General features: G+C 34.5%; 2 protein-coding genes across 2 annotated transcripts; both read right to left on the bottom strand.

Moving 5' to 3' along the window:
• Positions 1-400: 400 nt before the first annotated feature.
• On the bottom strand, positions 401-9,731 carry LOC133175483 (anti-sigma-I factor RsgI6-like). Its single transcript, XM_061310583.1, has 13 exons — positions 9,527-9,731; positions 9,155-9,300; positions 8,860-8,952; positions 8,608-8,764; positions 5,012-5,051; positions 3,539-3,697; positions 3,045-3,100; positions 2,811-2,948; positions 2,235-2,406; positions 1,580-1,687; positions 1,131-1,346; positions 785-992; positions 401-498 (listed from the first exon to the last, which is right to left on the bottom strand). The coding sequence occupies exons 1-13, from the start codon at positions 9,718-9,720 to the stop codon at positions 461-463; spliced, it is 1,725 nt and encodes a 574-aa protein (XP_061166567.1). The 5' UTR covers positions 9,721-9,731; the 3' UTR covers positions 401-460.
• Positions 9,732-12,480: 2,749 nt separating this feature from the next.
• LOC133175303 (anti-sigma-I factor RsgI6-like) lies at positions 12,481-20,395 on the bottom strand. Its single transcript, XM_061310398.1, is given in 13 exon segments — positions 12,481-12,518; positions 12,809-13,016; positions 13,164-13,379; positions 13,565-13,672; positions 13,940-14,108; positions 14,560-14,697; positions 14,798-14,853; positions 16,214-16,312; positions 16,314-16,376; positions 17,847-17,885; positions 19,013-19,173; positions 19,994-20,086; positions 20,269-20,395. Coding segments are annotated over 13 exon segments (1,515 nt in total).
• Positions 20,396-21,148: the final 753 nt, after the last annotated feature.

The raw sequence follows: 21,148 nt of genomic DNA, 5'->3' as shown, positions 1-21,148 counted from the left end.
CTTGTGACACAAACAAGTGAAGCTTGAAATAAACTTTTTATCCTGGAAGAACATATTTTTCATTCGACAATTATGGACTTTTATGGCGAGATGTCCTCACTTGTCTGTGCAAAATGCAATCTCTTTTTTGAAATGTTTCAAATTCCTTAGTCGAAACAGAGAAATTAGTGTTTTTCATGCTTCACTATTTGTTGGTTTTTAGCGGTAAAGTATCCCTTTGCCCTCACAGAGTTCGCCAAAAAGGAAAAACAGTCGATCTACAAATGATGGAAGGGTACATATCTTTTGATATAAAATGTGAAGATAAACAGCGATCAATCTCATAAATCCAGGGGGTAAAACGAAAAGCGTATTGACATATCCGTTGTTTCTTTAATTATCTTGGGAAAAAAAATTTACGAACACTTTTGATGTTTAATTTATCAAGAATATTAGTCTATATACATGTACACTATGCTCATTATCCAAACACAATCTGTGAAACTCCATGGTGGTCATCTGAAATCAATGGATTCAAAAATCCTGAATACAATTTTTTTACATTGTCTCGACATTATTTCAATTCATACAGTTCTTATTAATCTTTCAAGAATTTTGCTTATGAGATAAACATGTCAACAACTAAATCGTTCCTTAAAAGTATCAATATAACTTAAGGTTTCAGTGTATCATAAGAACACGTCAATTTATATCCATGATATACTGGAAAAGTGAATGTATATTTTATGGAATGTTTCAATCTGCATTGTCTAAACTTTCAGGTTGTCTACAAATCTGATCTTACTTGTGAGGTGAATAGTTATATCTTTTCCTGATTTGTCGAGGCTGAAATTTTCCTGGTGAATAAGATGACCATTTCTTTTTATGTTCAGTAGATAGTCTCCTAAAAATGCATGTGTGTTGACTGTACTTCCAGGGTTTACATTGTGAACGAAGTATGTCTTCCATGTTTTATGGAAAAGATCTAGGTATTTCTGTCCAGCTGCGTTTGGCTAAAACAATTTAAAGTCCCGTGACTCAGTGTATCTAATTTATTATCAAACTCTGAAACTAAAATCAAGTTGCATGAAGACCATTTTTTTTATCATTCTAATCATTCTAACTGAAATTAAATTAATATATCAAAATACTGTGATATTGTCTCCGGTAAATAGTGCATCCTGTGTGTGCCATATATGTCTATCCCAGAATCCCCAGAATAAGACGCCCTCTACCGCCGGGTGACTGAAGAACAAGGTCAGGAGATTTTCTAGGTTTCTGGCCTTCCTGTTGTTATCTGTGTCATACAGGGTCAGTTCTGTGATCCACAGTTTTAGCCCGGACTCAGCAAGCTTATCCAGCCGATACTTTAAGTCAGATATGCAGTGTTACTTTACAGTATCCAGTCTATACTTCAAGTCAGATATGTGGTATTACTTTATCGTACGAAGCATATTATACATTTTGTTAGTCAAATTAAGTAATCACGTACTTCATTTTCCTGCCACACATTGTAACTTTTATTTATCGCCTTCATTCAAATATTGCTACTCTTTGGTAAATGAATGGCAATAAGTAATTTATATTGTAGAATGATTACTTTCAGAACATCCATGTCAATGTTGTGTGAAAAGAAATGTCCTTGGAGTCCAAGACCGTAAACAGGTACGCCGTCCTTAATAAGATGTATTGCTTGATTTCGCAGTGCCTAGAGAAACAACGACATTGTCCATGATATTTTGTATTTTGATTTCCCCTCTCTGCAACACAATATAGCTGCACATTAAGTAAGTTTAGTTGATGTATGTGTGTGTTTCTATGAAATTTACTTTTTTTTAACCCTGTGTTTCATTCAAATTTTTTGCTTGATCTTTATATACATTTTTTGTTTTATTTTGCTTTGTTTGTTTTTTTTTTTTTTTGGGGGGGGGGGGGTTGTTGTTGTTTTTGTTTGTTTGTTGTTTGTTTGTTTGTTTGTTTGTTTTTTTGGTTTTTTTTTTCGTTTTGGTTCTTTTTTGGGAGGGGAGGGTGTTGTTTTGTTTTGTTTTTGTTTTGTTGTTGTTGTTGTTGTTGTTTTTTGTTGTTTTTTTTTTGGGGGGGGGGGAGTGTTTTGTTTTGTTTTTGTTTTTGTTTTTTTGTTTTTTTTTATTTGATCTTTGTTTTGGGGGGAAGGGAGATGAGAGATTATATTTTTTTTTAAATTCAAAACAAGTAAACTGATTGAAAACTTGCCTTACAGACGCATTAGAACATACCGTAGTTTCATAAGGCTGGTTAATGACTTCGTAGTCGTTGAGGAACAGTTTTACGTTTGGCTCCTGTTGGTGGATCCACTGGAACATCTTCTCTGTAATATCTGGGTCACGTGTGTGACGTTCAAACCAGTCATCATGGAGATTCTCGTTGTTGACATCCCAGTGTTCCAACCTATCAACAATATACACTTTTTTATATACATTTTTGCATATAAATTTGCTATACAAGCAATATGGAATATCTCTAAACCTTTTACAAGAAAACGAATTCGAAGTTCATGAGCAATCCACATAAAGTTGTTTTAGCAACGTTGCTTTAGAATTCAGGGTGTGTTTACGCTGATCCATGTTTATGATATCAACCCAATAAAATACATCGACTCTTGCTAATATATGAAATTTTTGTTTGTCAAAATGACAACACAATTGCATGGAAGAAAATTTTGTTTTTGGAAAGAATCGTGTTATCCATAAACACATAAACATTATCAATAATGTAAATAGAATTTTTCATGTCAATGACTGAGTTTTGTACAGAAATTAAAATACGATGCTGAAACAATCTTCTTAACTTACTTCCCCTTCGTCCTTGAGATCACTTGGTTCACGTGACCTTTCATACAAGACAAGAGATCATTTTGGGATTTTCCTTTCAGCCACTGAGGAATAAATTGTTCCACGTCCCAAAACATATTGTGTCCCCGAACTTTTATTCTGTAACGGACAGTTTTGTATATTTACAAAGATTTATTTGAATGTTAATGGTTCGCATACCTGCTTGAATTTAGGTATTCCAGAGGTTATACTTGCCCATGGGATTGCAGTGCAGAAATAGCATTCAACGGTCTGTCAAAATTAACGTGATTCTGAAAATAATAAACCTTTATCATCAACATGAAGATAATAGCTGACAATCAGGGATCCCGGAATAAACCAAGCAGGCAATCAACGTTCAAATATCCCAACAATTAAGTTGTTTTACTTTCCTTTACAATCGTCAGTCTTTATTTCTAAATTCTGACAGCCTGTGCATTACACCTTAATACAACGCTTTAAAGTAATTGAACTTCGCCTACCTCTGTCTATTCAACCCTAAACACCCTTATAAAGTAATAGAACTTACTTTATACCTGTCCTCCCTACCCTAATATAGCATATGTATATATAAAGTATATATATTATGTATATATAAAGTAATAAAACCACACCATCTTTTTCATTCCATCCCAAATACATCCCTCTAAAGTAATTGAACCACGACCACTGTGGAATCTAAATACTTTAAGTAATAAAGCGACCTTTACCTCTGTCCACTCCATTTGCCTCCACTTCAGGGCGTTTTCAAGGACTGCCCATTCAAAGTTATTATATACGAAATCCTGATATCCCTTTTGAGACGGGTCTGTCATGGAAGTAGCAACAACAGCAGTTCCAAAGGCGAAATTTCGCCTTTTTTGGACCAACTAAACAAAGAAAAGAAATATTACATCTATTATTGTGACAAAATCCGAGCAATCGGGTACAGAGACAAATCTTTAATGCCAATAAACTGACTAGAGAAAATCGAAAAATACCCCTTGATACTTGGTTATCAGACAATATTTTCAAAAAATTTAAATGCATATTTTTTATGTAATCTTAGTTAGTCCTCAAGTGGTGAAAACGGAGAAGACTAACTACAATAGGTCTCTTTTCTGCCTGTCTGTCTGTCTGTCTATCTGTCGGTCAGTCTGTCACACGTTATTTTTACAACAGCATTTCCAAGGGCGAAATTTCGCCATTTTTTGGACGAGCTAAACAAAGACAAAGAAATATTACATTTATTTTTCTGTACACATGCATTATGTAAATTTTGGATCAATGATTTCGCCTCAAGCTGCATTGATATTGAAGCATCCCAATGTTGATTTAATTCCAATTATAAGATCTGCGGTTTATTTTTTTTTTCAAAAAAATCCACAGATCTTAGGTATGTTTTGGTAATTAAAAAAATTTAGCGTGATCTTGCAACTGTGTGTTAAGATTTCGTCCCGTGTACTCGTTGTAAAACTCTGATCCTCATTGTAGTCTCAACCTATTCTCGAAGGACCTGATCTGAACGAATTTGAATCTAAACTAATTGAGGATGCTTGCATATCAATATGCCTCACCATGGCTTTGCTGATCAATAGAGAATTTTTTTTAAAAGATTTTCCAAATATATTCCCATGTAAAACTTTGATATCCTGACTGATTATAAAAATGACTAGTCTTGGCTTTCCTGTTTTGAGAGGAAAATTTCTAAAGATATTTTCCTACATATTCCTATGTACAACTTTGATTGCTTATTGTGGCCCTGTCCTACCCCGGGAGTCCTAAACAAACCTGAATCTACACTATGGTGAAGCTTTCACACAAAGTTCATGTTTTCTGGCCCACTGGTTCTTTAAGAGATGTCATTACATTTTCACTTATTTAAGAATGAAAGAAAGCATGGCCCTTCATTTTTACAAACTTGAATTCCCTTTACCCAAGGATGTTTTTGGCAAGTTTGGTTGAAATTGGTCAAGTGATTCTTGAAAAGAAGTCGAAGATGTGAAAAGTTTACAAACGATACACACACCTTTCGATTAGAAAAGCTCACCTGAGCCTTCGACTCAGGAGAACAAAAATAATTGACATTTATTGTTCCAATTACAAAGCAATTTTACTACAGAATAAATTATGTTGAATTATTATCCAAATATTATATTCCTCTTTGCAATACAAGTTGTGTTAATTCTTAACTTGAAATATACCTCAATAGAAATCCCATGTGCATTCACTCCATGCGGCAGTCTAAAGAAATGTTTACATATTTTAAATTGATTGATCAATTTTAATATACTCATCAAGTCATTAAAAAACATATAAAATATGCACAAAAGTACAATGCCCAATAAAGGTAGAGAAGGAATTATTTTTTTCAGCAAGTTTTTGTCGTTTTATGAACACTCTACATCATGTCTTCTTCCTTTCATTTATGTACTACAATGAAAAACATGCATAAATGATATATAATGCATAAAATATTTCCTCTCTATTACCTTACAAATTCCACAGTACGTCATATCAACTATAAATATTATCATTCCAATAACAGCGTGTCACTTTATTTGATCATGCGTGCGAAAGTTTCAAATGTTGATTACCATATTTCTCATAGATTGGATGTTTGATTTCAATGAGATGAATACTACTTTGCATATAAAACAGAGAACCCAGCAATACATTGATAATGCTGAAATATGGAGATAACGAACAGTATTAAGCTCAAAGTCCATTAAAACAATTCAAATCGGGAGCAGAGCAAACATGGACCTCTAAAACATCAGAAGTGGGGTCAGGTTCCATTGAGTAGTGAGTATCCCCTGCCGAATGGTCACATCCGCCGCCTGCTCCTTTGTCATGATCGGTCTCCAAAAACCACATAGATATTGTCAATCAGAAACTCAAGCATCCTTTTAATATCTACTTCAGAGTACTTGTATGTACAATCAGAATGTTTTAACAAATCAATTTTGCAAATGACCATTGACAATGTAAGTAAATTTACAAGTTGACCAATCGCATCGAATGGTTATTTACGAGTACGGCATTTGTAATAAGAGCAACACGTGGTCAGTCAAAGCCCATTGCTGGCAGTATTAAATGTATTATTGGGTTCTGTTTCATATGCAATATTGTATTCTTTTCATTGAAATAAAACATGCAATCGATGAGTTATATATTAATCAACATGTGAAACTTTAGCACGCTCGATCAAGCATAATGACACGCTGTTATTGGAATGATAGTACATTGTGTCACACGCATTTGATCGTGTTCTTTAATTTTGCGTATGAATACAATTGACACACAGCACAATGAGTTGTAATATCCTCGATTCCAGAGTGAGCGTTGAAAGTTATTTTAAACTTATTGTTCATAAACATGTTTTTGTGAAACGTTTGTGGAAATTTTCTTTATAAAAAGGACCCCAGGACACCTTATCATTCAAAGATATCAAAGCTGTTTACTCCGCTACAAAAGATAGTCAATTATTTCCGCAAAAGTAGAAGTAGAATGTGTGAAGCTTTTACAAACATTATACGGAAAATGTATTTTTTAAAGAATAACCGTCTTTGGTCTCTGTCTGTTTCTGTAAGGAAACATAAGCTGGCCTCTGGTCTATGAATTGATGACGTGTGGTGTCCATATTGATAAAACATATTAGGTGACCTCTGGTCTCCTTAATGATGACCGCTGGTCCCCGTATCGATATAAAACATTGGTAACCCTTAGTCTCTGTACAATATATAACAAACTCGTAATATGACCTTGTGACCTCCAATAGGACACACCACTCAAGGTAACCTTTGGTTATTGATATTGATTACCTGTCTCCGTAAGAATATAGTATACAGGGTTCTCCATCATTTGAAATTTTACTGTGTTGCAGACTTTACGTGGAGCACTGATATTCGTGGTATTTTCGCGATCAAATTCGCAACTAAACCACTTTTCATCAAAATAATAAAAGCATACACACATATTAGGTGACCTCTGGTCTCTATAATGATGACCAGTGATTTCCAATTTAAAAAAAATAATACGTGACCTCCGGTCTCCGTATTGATATTGATGAATCTAACTTTTGCGCCTCTAATGTTTGAAGTTCGTAAAGTATATTATTACACCTCAAAATGAAGAGCCATTTGCCTGTGACCTTTGGTCCTACCTGAACGTACGAATTATTCTCCTGTCTGCTAGTTGCTACAGCTTATAGGATCGGGCTAAAAATTCTATTATTTGAAAAACGACTTTACAGAGAAAAAACAGTGAATAGGATGTAAATAAAACCATAAAGTGTATTATTCTCATCATAGGGGAAATACTAATTGTCATCATTGTAGGAAAGTGTTCACTTTCCTATGATGCTGGCAACAGTCATACCTTCTATGAGGTAGGCCTTTCAACTAATTTTTCAAGTTGCACATATGGTAAAAAAAAAACATTTGATAGGTAGATTTATAGGTACGTGAAATGCTCAATATAGAGTATAATCTATGAAAAAATTTAATTACATAATAAAAAAAAATTAAATTGTCATTAATTGGTTTGCACGATGTTGTGTTTTAAGGCAAGGTAACTCAAGTGTGAAAAACGATCAATAAATTGCCGATTTGTAGGAATGGCATATAGATTGCTTCCACTGTTGTTATGTACACAAAAGGTTCCTTGTATTGTTGTGTACACAAGAGGGTTGACTAAACCAGGGAGAATTTCTTCATTATTTATTTTTCATTCATTTATTATCGTTTTTCTAACAGCGTGACAGTTTGCTTGATGGAGCATGCTAAAATTTTGTATGCTGAATATTATATTACTCATCGATTGATTGTTTGATTTCAATGGAATCAATAATACTTTGCGTATAAAACACAGAACCCAGCAATATCACTGACCAATCGTGTTGAATCATTGTTGACGAGTATGCAGTAAACAACAACTACACGTGGACAGACAAAGCAAGTTTTACTTCCTATAATGATGATTTTGATAGCTATATATAGTACAACAGCCTTACCAATTTTCTTATATGTACATGTATTTAAAACTCCATCATTGAGTCAAATGCTGACTGACGTTTTTCATACTAATTGTTAGGCCATTATTTACACACTGAATCGTCGACGGATTTTTCCGTCATTTCCCGATCATGACAAGGAGCACACGGCGGGTGTGACCGGTCGGCAGGGGATGCTCACTCCTCCATGGCACCTGATCCCACCTCTGATGTTTTGAAGGTCCGTGTTTGCTCTGCACCTATTTTGTAATGTTTAATGGACTTTTGAGCTTGAATACTGTTCGTTATCTCAATATATTTCACTCAGCATTCAAAATTTTAGCACGCCCCATCAAGCAAACTATTACGCTGTTAGTAAAACGATAATATAAGTCTCCCAGATAGTTGTTATAAAGAAAATATACTGACATGTTTTTTTTGTGTGTGTGAATTGTTATGCTTCTTCTAAAAAGATATATTTTTCTGCAATTAAATGCAATGATTAATTATCTTATTCTTTATACTAAGTACGAAGAAGAACGACAAGTTTGAAAATTTAATCAGATTGAAATCAACAAGGGAGGTAGATTTCACTTTATATTTTTATTTAAAAAAATTACTTTTAAATTATTGTACAATGTCGATAACCTGGTAACTACGTGATAAATAAGTTAACCATTTGTGCCGACTTTCAAAACCCCAGTATGGGACAAAAGTTCAGAACAGACCTCTCCTCTACTCTGTAATGGAGCAATATTGCATCATTAATGACGTATCATGACATAGTGAAGCAAACATTTGACTCACTTGAATGAGACAGGAGCCTTTCGGATGTTGTTAATTCTATTTTGGGCATCTGACTTCCAGTGAGAATTATGAGGTAGCTCCTGGGCACTGGCAAAGTCCACCAGGTAATTGACAGATATGTCTGGTATTTCTATGTATATACCAGCGTCTGTGGCTCCTGAATGAAATGAGAAATAGTTAGACGTTAGCCCAAATACCCATTTTTAAATGGTAAAATCAAAGGGAATTTTATGATATTCAATATAAACAAACCATTCTGGGCATGGAAATCGCCACTTATTTCCGTCCATCCAAATTTCAACTGCTGCATCGGAAGTTTTGCCAGCCCAAAGTACTTAGGACTACCTTAATGATATGTCAGATAATATGATTTTTATAAATAGAAAAAAATACGAAAATTGATAATCAATTGAACATTAAAAAGAGTATTTTATTGTCACTCATTTCGTCAAAAAATATTTTCATTATAGTAATGAATTAACGCCGTTTTATCCAAATGTCTTTGGATATATTAACTTTCTTTTTGTAAGATTCGGTTGCTGAATACCGTTAACAGTAAGTGCCACGTTCAGTTTGACTTCGGCATAAGCGTGTCCAGAGGGAAGGTTAAGGAGCTTGAAGTACATTTTAACCACGTAATTCTTCCCTGGAGTGACATGAAATGTCTGTCGGACAGCCGACCACGTATGATGCCTGCAACATCAAACAGATTTATACATAAAGAAGTAGGCCTAATTCTCATGCAGATTTAGAATCTGAACATAATGATACAGAAAGAAATAATTTGAATATTTATTTTTATCTCTATAACGTAACTGTGTTGAATGATTCAGTATCACATCAAAACAAAGGCATGACAAGAAGCAAAGCAACAACCACAAAAACAGGAAACGAGGAAGAAATGTGACATTTTACTCGCCTATGAGAGACCATGACACTGCGCGTTCCATGATATTTATCATCTGTTCGGGAAGTCATGGTACAATCAATAGCCACCCAATTACCGGAAAAGGAAGTGCTCTCGAAATCTGCATTGTGGAACAATTCACTGGCTGCGCCTGCCCCATAAAATGTAATATAAAAACAAATTGTGATCAAATATTTCAACAACATAATGAAGAACTGATACACAGCAAATGGACAGAGAGGACTTTATGGGACAGTTCAACAATAGATAAACCTACGGTCAGGACGTTGCTATTCATGGAGTGTCCTCGTTGTCATTTCTACACTATTTAACCCCTTGGATAAGGAGAGCTCTGCATAAGAAATTACATATTGTATACCTAGATCATTTTTTTCTTTTCTTAATAAGAGTTTATAGCTATAAAAATATTTCATATTTGTAGATAAAAGTACTAGTATTTGGTAATTTGTTAATCTTGCATACCCTTTTAGGTACAAACATTCAAATTTTTGAATGCTTAGTGTTGAAAGCTAATAAATGTCTTCAATTTCCGTTGGTTCCTATAACTTAATTTTTTTTTTTTTTTTGCAAAGGTTATATGAAAACAAACATACGAGAAATCGTATCAAGTTTTGTAATGTCACTCAGCATGCTTCAATTCGTCGTTGACATGGTAAAGAATACTCCCTGCTCAACTGCCCTAGGTGATAAGTAATTGTTTACATTTGAAGCCTTCTTCGTATTATGCTGACGTTTTATGGCTGTAATGATCTTGCAAGGGACGTAAAACTACAGAATTCAATCAACTATATTATTAGTAAGCATTGTATTAACTCAATATATATACATGTATATATTGTTCTTGGTGCTCAATACACCTATTTCAGTTTAACAGAAAAAAATAAGTCGGGAATTTGTTGCTTGGTTCTTATTTTCAATTCAAATGTAACGCTTTGATGATGGGTACTAAAAGCGGTCTGAAAAGATTTCTCAGACATTGAGATCTGACTTTGTGGTATCCATGATGAAACTACAACCGAACGAGTCCTCCAATGTGCCGAGGGCTATACTTGGGGCCAACTTCCTGTTTTGATTGACCAAGAAGGTGACTGTGATCCGAGCATTCAATCCAGACCTGGTGACATTTCTCACAAAAGACAGAAAAGCTCCAGTCAAACTTGTGAAGTGAGGTAGGTGGAGTAAAATCCAAATAGTAATAATGATGTAACTTATGACATCATGTATAATTAGATCTTTCTTGATGTCCTACACACAGAGAGTCTCCACTCATTCCTACTGGCCTTTGCTGTCTGTTCTTGTTGCATTTCATGACAACCATCCAATATCTACCCCCTCCTTTCTACAGTGCGGCGCCATGTTGTTTTCGGTCGATTTCCTTTTCCTTATGGTCCCATGTTAGTGCGATGTTACAGACACTGGTAGGATCCTGTCTCAGTGTATGTCCAGTAAACCATCTTCTCCTGCTTATTCCTCACTGATCAGTCTCATTCTTGTTCTCTGTAACAGGTCTTCACTTCTCACTCGATCTTCCAATTCTAGCATCATAATCCGTCTTAAGCATCTGTTCTTGATTGTGTTAACTTGTTGTTTCCTTTGATTCACACCACACGAAAATTGTCTTCAAGAGACCAACCTACTGTTTCTCGCACAAAAAGGACTTTGAAAGCTTTCCATTAGAATCTACAAGGCAAGCCTGGACACTCAATGTTCTCTTTTAAGATGAACTTTTGAAGTTAGTCAAACAAGTTTAATTTGAAAGGTTTCTTCAACATATGCCAGGGATCGAATATACATTTTGGTATAAGGTGCATACACATTTGAAAACACAACAGTGCGAAGGTATGGATGCTTTCCTTCAATTCTTTAACCTTGTTTTGAGAGAAGGAACGAGCAATAGAGTTAAAGAAAGGAAGATATTTATTTTCCTTCTTTTTTATGCTTCAAAAAAAGTTCTCAAATGATTCATGAAAGTTAATAAATTTGGGCTTATTTCCACTCTACAAAATATTGTAGGGTAACTCCTGCTATACTTCATGACGTTTTTAAGTATCTGGAATTCCTTTTCTCTTTCTATCAAGAGTGCCTCCTTATTCTCCTGTTTTGAATGGATGAAACTTTTTTCGAGCTGCTTCATCATATGATTAAATGTAAAGTCGACATTCTCCAGAGCTTTTTCGGGTAGAGGATCTCTGTTGCTGATCTCATACTTGATCAATGTGATGGACTCATTCACATCCTCGCTTTGAACTGAAAAACGCCTCTACGGTTTTGATATTCCTAAATCTAGTGTTTAACACACTGTCAGTTGTTTTACTCTCTAGTTCTTCAATGTGAGAAATCACTCGTGGTGAACACAGACACTCTTCGTAAATTTTTTTGCTAAAGAAAAATTTTAAGTGCTCATTTGAATGTCCAGGAGCTTTACATTTTGAGGAAGACATAAGATAATGGTGTTGCAAATTTGCATACTCGTCAAGTGATACAAAACCATCTATTTCTTGTACTTCAGATAAATTTGCAGGCGCTCTGGGCATAGATTATGAAGAGAGTCCATAGACAATGACATGTAACTTTCGTTTCTTGATCACAAAAATCAAAATATACTTCTGTCTGGATTTGGGGATCCACTGCAATGTGTCCGATCTTGACAGGGTCTTTGGAAATATCGTGACATCATTCTCCGGAGTCTCGTGTGCTGATTTTACATTCTGGACAATACATTTAATATACTAATATATTACGTCTAAATCTGATGGTTCAAATGATTTAGAGTATATTGACAGTATAAAATAATAATACTTAATTAGTAAGTCAATGTTCAAGGTCAAAACCTCAGTAAACATATTATTTATTTATTTAATTTTGAATTATCCATGAAAAACTGAAGAAAAACTTCCATGTTTCATTTGTTTATAATATTGCTTTACATAAACGAATTATGCGTATTATCCAAACAGAATCTGTGAAACTCCATGATGATCACCTGAAATCAAAGGATAGAAGAAAAACATAAATATTTTTACACTGTAACCGCTTAACTTAAATTCCTTACTCATCTTCATAGAATCATCTGATGAAATGAATACATTAACAACAAAATCATTCGTATGATCTTTGATATAACTAAAGGTCTCAGTGTATCACCAAAATATGTGACGTCATACCCTCAAGCGTTTAATTTCGCTTGCGTTTGAAAAAAAAATACTTGTTAGCCTCTCTTGTTTAAATCGTACATTGTCTTAACTGTTAGGTTGTCTATGAATCAGTTCTTACTTGTGAGGCAAATAGTTATATCTTTTCCTGATTTGCCGAGGCTGAAATTCTCTTGGTGAATAAGATGACCATTTTTTTTTATGTCCAGTTGATAGTCTCCTAAATATGCCTGTATGTTGACTGTACTGCCAGGGTTTACATCGTAAACAAAGTATGTCTTCCACGTTTTGTGGAAAAGATCAAGGTATTTCTGTCCAGCTGCATTTGGCTAAAACAATTTTATATTTCAGTGACTCTGTGAACACAAATCACCTGATTCATTATTATATATTCAAACCTATACTGAGTTGTATAGAACTGATTTTTTTTTCTTGCAATTATTATTATTATCATCATCATTTTTCAGTCACATTACTGTGATGTTATCTCCAATAAATAGTGCATCCTGTGTGTGCCATATATGTCTATCCCAGAATCCCCAGAATAAGACGCCCTCTACCGCCGAGTGACCGAAGAACAAGGTCAGGAGATTTTCTAGGGTTCTGGCCTTTCTGTTGCTATCTGTGTCAAACAGTGTCAGTTCCGTGATCCACAGCTTCAGCCCGGACTCAGCAAGCTTATCCAGCCGATACTTTAAGTCAGATATGTAGTGTTACTTTACAGTACAAAAAATAATGTTTCGACTGATAATGTTATTTCGCAATAATGTTACTGTAAATCAGTCAATCTATCTTCGAAAAAGTTCTGTACCAATCATTTTTTTTTCTTCCATTAATTTTTATCATTTGGTAATTGAAATTATTGCATAATGATTACTTTGAGAACATCCATGTCAATGTTGTGGGAAAAGAAATGTCCTTGGAGTCCAAGACCATAAACAGGTACCCCGTCCTTTATAAGATGTAATGCTTGATTTCTTAGCGCCTGGACAAAGAACATGACCATATCTTCAATATTTCATATCTGATTTCCTTTTCTCAAATGAATATCTTTACACAACCACTGAGTAGAATTTGATCTAATTCAATTTTACATTTGCGGTGTTTTGTAATTTTTTTTTTTTTTTGGGGGGGGGGGGGGGTTGATCGTTGTTTGATGTATTTTTTTCTCTTCTTTGTTCTTGTTATTTTTATTTGTTTTTTTTTTAAACGTCGTAGTATTTGAATTTGATTGATAACAATTTAAACATACTGTTGTAAAATAATGCTGGTTGATGGCTTCGTAGTCGTTGAGGAACAGTTTCACGTTTGGCTCCTGTTGGTGGATCCACTGGAACATCTTCTCTGCAATATCTGGGTTACATGTGTGAAGTTCAAACCAGTCTCCATGATTCTCGTTGTTGACATCCCAGTGTTCTAACCTATCAACAAGATGGACTTTGTCTTCATAATTTCTAAACCAAATTTACACTGCTTTCAATATGATAATGACTAGAATACAGTTATAGGTTTTCTCAACCAATATTCGATGTACATTAGCTATATACACATTTAAATATCTTAATAAAGTTGCTTCAGAATATATGGACTTTGTACAGGGTATATTGATGCAAATTTTTGTTTTTTATGTGAGCCTTCTTCAATTCACCGTCAACCCTTTATATTATATAGTGACAGTACTGTTGACTTGACAAGACATTTGCATATATAAGAAAATTTTGAATTAGAATAAAGAGTATTAGCAATGACAAAATATCAATAATTCATTTTTTCGGAAGGCGGGGGAAGGGGTTGGCTTGTTTTGTTTTTTTTAAATTTCATTTCAATGGCTGAGTTTTGACACATAAATCAAAATACGATGCTGAAACATACTTCCCCTTCGTCCTTGAGATCACTTGGTTCACATGACCTTTCATAGAAGACAAAAGATCATTTTGGGATTTTCCTTTCAGCCACTGGGGAACATACTGATCCACATCCCAAAACATGTTGTGTCCCCGAACTTTAATTTTGTAATGATCAAAATCATATATTTTACAACGATTTATCTTGAATATTAGTAACTCATACAGCTGCTTGAATTTAGGTATTCCAGATGTGCAATACTTGCCCATGGGATTTCAATGCAGAAATAGCATTCAACGCTCTGTCTAAGTTAATATGATTCTGAAATAAACATGAAAAAAAAACAAAAATTTAAAACAGCCTATTATGAAACAAGCAGGTAAACAGAGTTAAAATATCCCTCGAATTATCTGGTTTACTCTCCTTTTTATGTAAGGAAATTTGTCATCTTACAGTCCACAGATTTTACTTTGAAAATAAAAAAAACCTGTCTATTCCATCTTAATAAACGTTTTAAAGAAATTGAATCATGTCTACTTCTTCCTACTCAAACCTCAAAGAACCCTTTAAAGTAATAGAACCACTCATATCCCTGTCCTCCCAAGTACATCACATTTCAGTAATGAATTAATGTCTACCTCTGTCCACTCTTCCCAAATACATCACCTTCAAGTATTCAATTAACACCTACCTTTGCCTACTCTTCCCTAATATATCACTTTTAAGTAATGAATTAAAGCCTACCTTTGTCTACTCTTCCCTAATACATCACATTTAAGTATTGAATTAATGTCTACCTCTGTCCACTCTTCCCTAATACATCACCTTTAAGTAATCAATTAACATCTACCTTTGTCTACTCTTCCCTAATACATTGTATATCACTTTTAAGTAATGAATTAACGCCTACCTTTGTCTACCCTTCCCTAATACATCACATTTAAGTAATGAATTAATGTCTACCTTTGTCCACTCTTCCCTAATACATCACCTTTAAGTAATCATTTAACACCTACCTTTGTCTACTCTTCCCTAATATATCACTTTTAAGTAATGAATTAAAGCCTACCTTTGTCTACTCTTCCCTAATACATCACTTTTAAGTAATGAATTAGTGTCTACCTCTGTCCACTCTTCCCTAATACATCACCTTTAAGTAATCAATTAATGCCTACCTTTGTCTACTCTTCCCTAATATATCACTTTTAAGTAATGAATTAACGCCTACCTTTGTCTACTCTTCCCTAATACATCACTTTTAAGTAATGAATTAATGTCTACCTCTGTCCACTCTTCCCTAATACATCACCTTTAAGTAATGAATTAACGCCTACCTTTGTCTACTCTTCCCTAATTCATTACATTTAAGTAATGAATTTATGTCTGTCTACCTCTGTGCACTCTTCCCTAATACATCACTTTTAAGTAATGAATTAATGTCTACCTCTGTCCACTCTTCCCTAATACATCACCTTTAAGTAATGAATTAACGCCTACCTCTGTCTATTCTAGACGTAATACATCTCATTTAAGCTATTGAACAGAAATCTGACCATTCAACCCCAATAAAACACCTAAATAAATAAACCATCTCTTTCCTTTAACCTTTACTAGATCCATCTAATGTAATTGAACCACAGCTATTCTATCCAAGTCATTTAAGTAACAAAACTAGCCTCACCTCTGTCCACTCCATGGCCATCCACTTCAAGGCACCTTCAAAGATTGCCCATTCAAAGTTATTGTACACGAAGTCCTGATATTCCTTTTCTGACTGATTGGTCGGTCATGGATTGAGCGACCACAGCAGTTCCAAAAGCAAAATTTCGTTTCTTTTGGACCAACTTCACAAAAAGAAGATGTATAATATTATAACATTAATACATAAGTATACGGACAAATATCTTGAAAGCCAATCAACGGACTTAAGAAAGTCCAGAAATACAGGAATACTTTGTGATATGGCAAATACACATTATAGCATCATCGGAAGGTCGTGGGTTCAAGCTCCGTTCGCAACAGACCTAAGTCGATAAAAATTAGGTAGCGACTATTCCTTTGCCAAGCTCTCGGCACTTAGAAGTGAAAGTTGCGAGTCTTTCGGATGAAACCTTAAAAACCCGAAGCCCTGTGTCACGGTAGGCGTTGTCACAATAAAGATCCTCACCACTCAATGGCACTGATTGCCGAATAAAGGTCTGAATTTGAAACCCTTCACCGATATACGTTGACGTCTCTATGTGAGTAAAAAATTCTCAAATGGAACGTAAAACAACATGAATTAATCAATCAGTCTCATCAAGCATGAAAAGCCTGTTTTGATATTTTCACAACACGTAAAGTACGTTTGTATGGACATCTGTGTACCTATAGCGCCGAAAAGTGTCAATAAGACATGAATGCCCCCTGTTACATTCAAATTTTAAAAGATCAATTAATGAAAATGAAGCAAATTTGAATATCATATTACAACTTCTTTTTTATTTTATAGTAAACGTGATGACTTTAACTTTTCAATCGTCAACTTCCCTTACTTATGCGGCAATACACCTTCATCGACTGCATATGGGGTTTGTGTCTTTCAGTTGATTCGATGCGCAAGGGCGTGCTCTGCGTGTGGGCAGTTTCTGAAGCAAGGTAAGTTGTTGGCAGACGGGTTGGGTTGATGGAACGGGAATATCAGCGGTCTCGTCTGGGGTCGTCATTTCGTAAGTTCTATGGTCGATAAAATGACCTTGTCAGCAAATACAATTTATCATTAAGTTAAATGCTGACTGACGTTTTTCATACTAATTGTTAGGCATTATTTACACACTGAATTGTCGACGGATATTTCCGTTATTACCCGATCATGACAAGGAGCACACGGCGGGTGTGACCGGTCGGCAGGGGATGCTCACTCCTCCATGGCACCTGATACCACCTTTTATTTTTTCGAGGTCCGTGTTTGCTCTGCTCCAAAATTTTTATTGTTTAATGGACTTTTGAGCTTGAATACTGTTCATTATCTCCATACATTCCATTACTCTTATTGAATTATTGGTGGACATCATTACTTATTATAAACCAGCACATCAGAAGAAAATAATCAGGAAAACAGTGCATGAATTCATGAATATTTTCAAAGCATAAGGCTGGTGAAACCCGGAAAATGGTGATGGATTAGAAATTCTCAATGTCCAAGGGCAATAACTTTCGAGAAATGGGTCAATCGTCATGAACTTTACATTGATCCGAAAATCATCAGTATAATGAGAGCTGCTAAGATTCCGCTCCTCTTCTCAAAAACAATTTATGTCAATATTCATGCATACCTCGATCGATATACCACGTGCATTAACTACTGTGGCAATCTAGATAATTAAACAAATACATACATTTAATAAATGAAGTGTTAAAACAGTTTATCGCTTATCCCTAACCCAGTCAGTGAAGCATTTTCAAAAGTGCATGAAATATGTACAAAAAGGGCCAAAAACAGTGGAGAAGCTTTTATTATTATCATTATTATTAAACATTTATAGAGCGCCCTATATATTAAACTCTAAGGCGCTGTACAAGCATATTATATAAAACAATAAAATTTACAGCAATCATATATGAAATTATAAGATAAATGTATCAAATTTCAGTGTCCACACTATACATAAAATACTAAAAATAAGATAAATAGGATAAATATTTAAAATGTAGTCACCCTAATGTAATTAAAGGATTAAATACACAGTCTATTTACAAGTCATATGTCTTTTTAAAAAGAAAAGTTTTTAGCTTTTTCTTAAAAATTTTTATTGAGTAACATTTTCTAAGATACAAAGGGAGAGAGTTCCATAAGGTAGACACAGCTCTGTCGAATCGTCTATTCCCATATGTCACAGTCCTTGTTGACGGAACCACTAAAATATTTGATGATTCTGAGCAGAGGCTACGCGAAGGTGTGTACGGCTCAATTAGTTCGCAAATATATGTTGGAGCTTGTCCGTGGAGTGCTTTGTATGCATAGACAAGAGTCTTAAATTGGCAACGAAACTCTACCGGCAGCCAGTGAAGCTATATATAACAAACAGGTAATTGACAGATATTTCATAAGCAAAATCATTTCCAGATCAGTTACATTAATTTTACTCCTTTTTTTAAAACATTTTTGACCAATTAACCACTACCAAAAGTAAATTGTAGCGGGGGAAAATCTGACAAAAAACTTCTTCCAATTAAATATTCTTACGCTTTTTTCTAATTTTTATATAATAGCTTTCGGTAGGATACGCCTCTTTCAATCCAGTTGAGCAATATGGGCCAAAATGATCAGGAAAGACCTGTAATGTGTAGCCATATTTCGTCATCAATGACGAGTCATGATAAAGTGAAGCAGGAAAATGAGAGATGGAAAGACAAGAACTCTGCTTTGAAGTCATATTACGCCATAAATGACATATACTGACGAGGAGAAGCATAGAAGCATTTTAAAAGATTGTTTAACTCACTTGAATGAGACGGGAGCCTTTCGGATGTTGTTGATTCTATTTTGGGCATCTGACATCCAGTGGGAATTATGAGGTAGCTCCTGGGCACTGGCGAAGTCCACCAGGTAATTGATTGATATGTCTGGTATCTCAATATATGTATAAGCGACGGTGGTTCCTAGAAGAATGAAAAGGGTGAAGATAACGGACAGTGATTAAAAAAACTACAAACAATACAAATCTGTAGACAGGGCATAAAACACCTATGTATTGATCAGGTAGACAAATTAGTTAACGAACAAGGTTCATTTAGGGCCTTTTTTGGCCCTGGGAATTTCAGAAAAACTGAAACTGCTTGGTTTTAGTTGACATTGCATTAAATATCATTTAGACCTTTGATGACTGCGTATCTATCAAAAATGACGTAATTTTCCGGCTAGCCAATGCATTATGACGTCATGAAATGCGTCATTTTCCTAATATCCTGAAAAATTCTACAAAAACAGCTAATTTTTAAAGCTATTTTTCGATATTTAATGAGCGCAACCTCTGATCTAAAATATGCAACTATTAAATGATAGAACTATTTCTGAGGATTACAAAACATGTTTTATTTTTTAGATCAGAGGGTGCGCTCATATTATTTCTCTTCTGTTAAAGTACTCAAATATACTTGTTTTCCTTAAAATTCAAGAAACACTGCAATTCCATGAAGCTTGTTTTCCAAGACCTTGGCTTTAAGGAGAAAAATTTTTAATAGAAAATGAAAGTACTAAGTCTCTATCTTGATGTTAAAAATGGAACATAAAGTGTTAGTCAATGAATTGGTATATCTACAGGGCCATTTTATGCATAAAGTGAACCTTGCTCTTTATTATAAAAATAAAGGCCTAACAGTTTGTTTGAAATATGTTGTATGAAATTAGAAAAAGCAGGATAAGTTTTTTTAATAGTAAAATCAAAGAGGGTATAGCATAATTCAAAATAGATTAACCAACCATTTTGAGCATGAGAATCGCCACTTATTTCCGTCCATCCAAAATTTAACTGTTGCATAGGAAGCTTAGCCAGCATGAAGTACTTTGACTTTCCTTAACGATAAAAAGGCGGTTGATACGAATTGTATAAATAGAAAAGCTATGAAAATTAATGACAGAAACTGAGCTTAGAAATGTGTGTTTAATTGTCACTTATTCTATCAAATATTATTTTCAGTACCAAAAATCTCTTTGAGAGTCAAATATCATATAGTAACTTTCTTTTTGTAAGATACCGTTAACAGTAAGAGCCACGTTCAGTTTGACTTCGGCATAAGCGTGTCCAGAGGGAAGGTTAAGGAGCTTGAAGTACATCTTAACCGCGTAATTCTTCGCAGGTCTGTAGGACTGCGGACCACGCATGATGTCTGCAACATGACAGATTTACACAAGAACAAGTAAGCCTTATTCTCATGAATAAACAGATAATTCAGAAACAGGTCTAGAAACAATTACTCAAAACAAAGGCAAAGTAAATAGCAATGCTACAACCACAAAAACGGGAAACGAGGAAGAAATGCAACATTTTACTCGCCTATGAGAGACCATGACACTGCGCGTTCCATGATATTTATCATCTGTTCGGGAAGTCATGGTACAATCAATAGCCACCCAATTTCCGGAAAAGGAAGTGCTTTCAAAATCTGCATTGTGGAACAATTCACTGGCTGCGCCTGTCCCATGAAATGTAATACAAAAACAAATTGTGACCAAATATTTCAACACCATAGTGAATGCCGATACATACCGAATGGCCAGAAAAGAATTTATAGGGCAGTTCTGCATAGATAAACCTAGAGGTAGGACATTGCTATTTATGGAGTCTCCCAACAAATTACAAAGTACATACGCCCGTTATATAAGTTTTATTTCTTGGTTCAAATGCAACTTTTTTCTTACAAAATATGATACCATTAAACTTCGATCGTTCACATTTTCCTGCAATGACAAACAAAATATAATTGAATAAAGTACAGATAATCATATTTGTGGACGACTTATCTTAAAAATAAATATCATTGTTTTCTAACACATTTTCTGCAAAAATTACATTGAAACTGAAAATAAATCAATCGTATTTTAAAATTATTTATTGAAAATCGACATAAATCAACT

This window comes from Saccostrea echinata, unplaced genomic scaffold (genome assembly GCF_033153115.1).
Source record: "Saccostrea echinata isolate AGI-Se365-2 ecotype Australia unplaced genomic scaffold, CSIRO_AGI_Sech_v1 ptg000062l, whole genome shotgun sequence".
NCBI classification, from domain to species: domain Eukaryota; kingdom Metazoa; phylum Mollusca; class Bivalvia; order Ostreida; family Ostreidae; genus Saccostrea; species Saccostrea echinata.
Note: the sequence above shows the minus strand (reverse complement) of the source record. Positions and strands in the feature narration are given on the sequence as shown.

Coding starts and splice junctions, on each gene's coding strand:
- LOC133175483 (XM_061310583.1), bottom strand. CDS start 9,720: ATGTTGTTGAAATATTTGATCACAATTTGTTTTTATATTACATTTTAT. Junction 9,301..9,526: donor AGTGTCATGGTCTCTCATAG/GCGAGTAAAATG, acceptor TTGATGTTGCAG/GCATCATACGTGGTCGGCTG. Junction 3,698..5,011: donor CACATGGGATTTCTATTGAG/GTATATTTCAAG, acceptor TTCTTTGTTTAG/TTGGTCCAAAAAAGGCGAAA.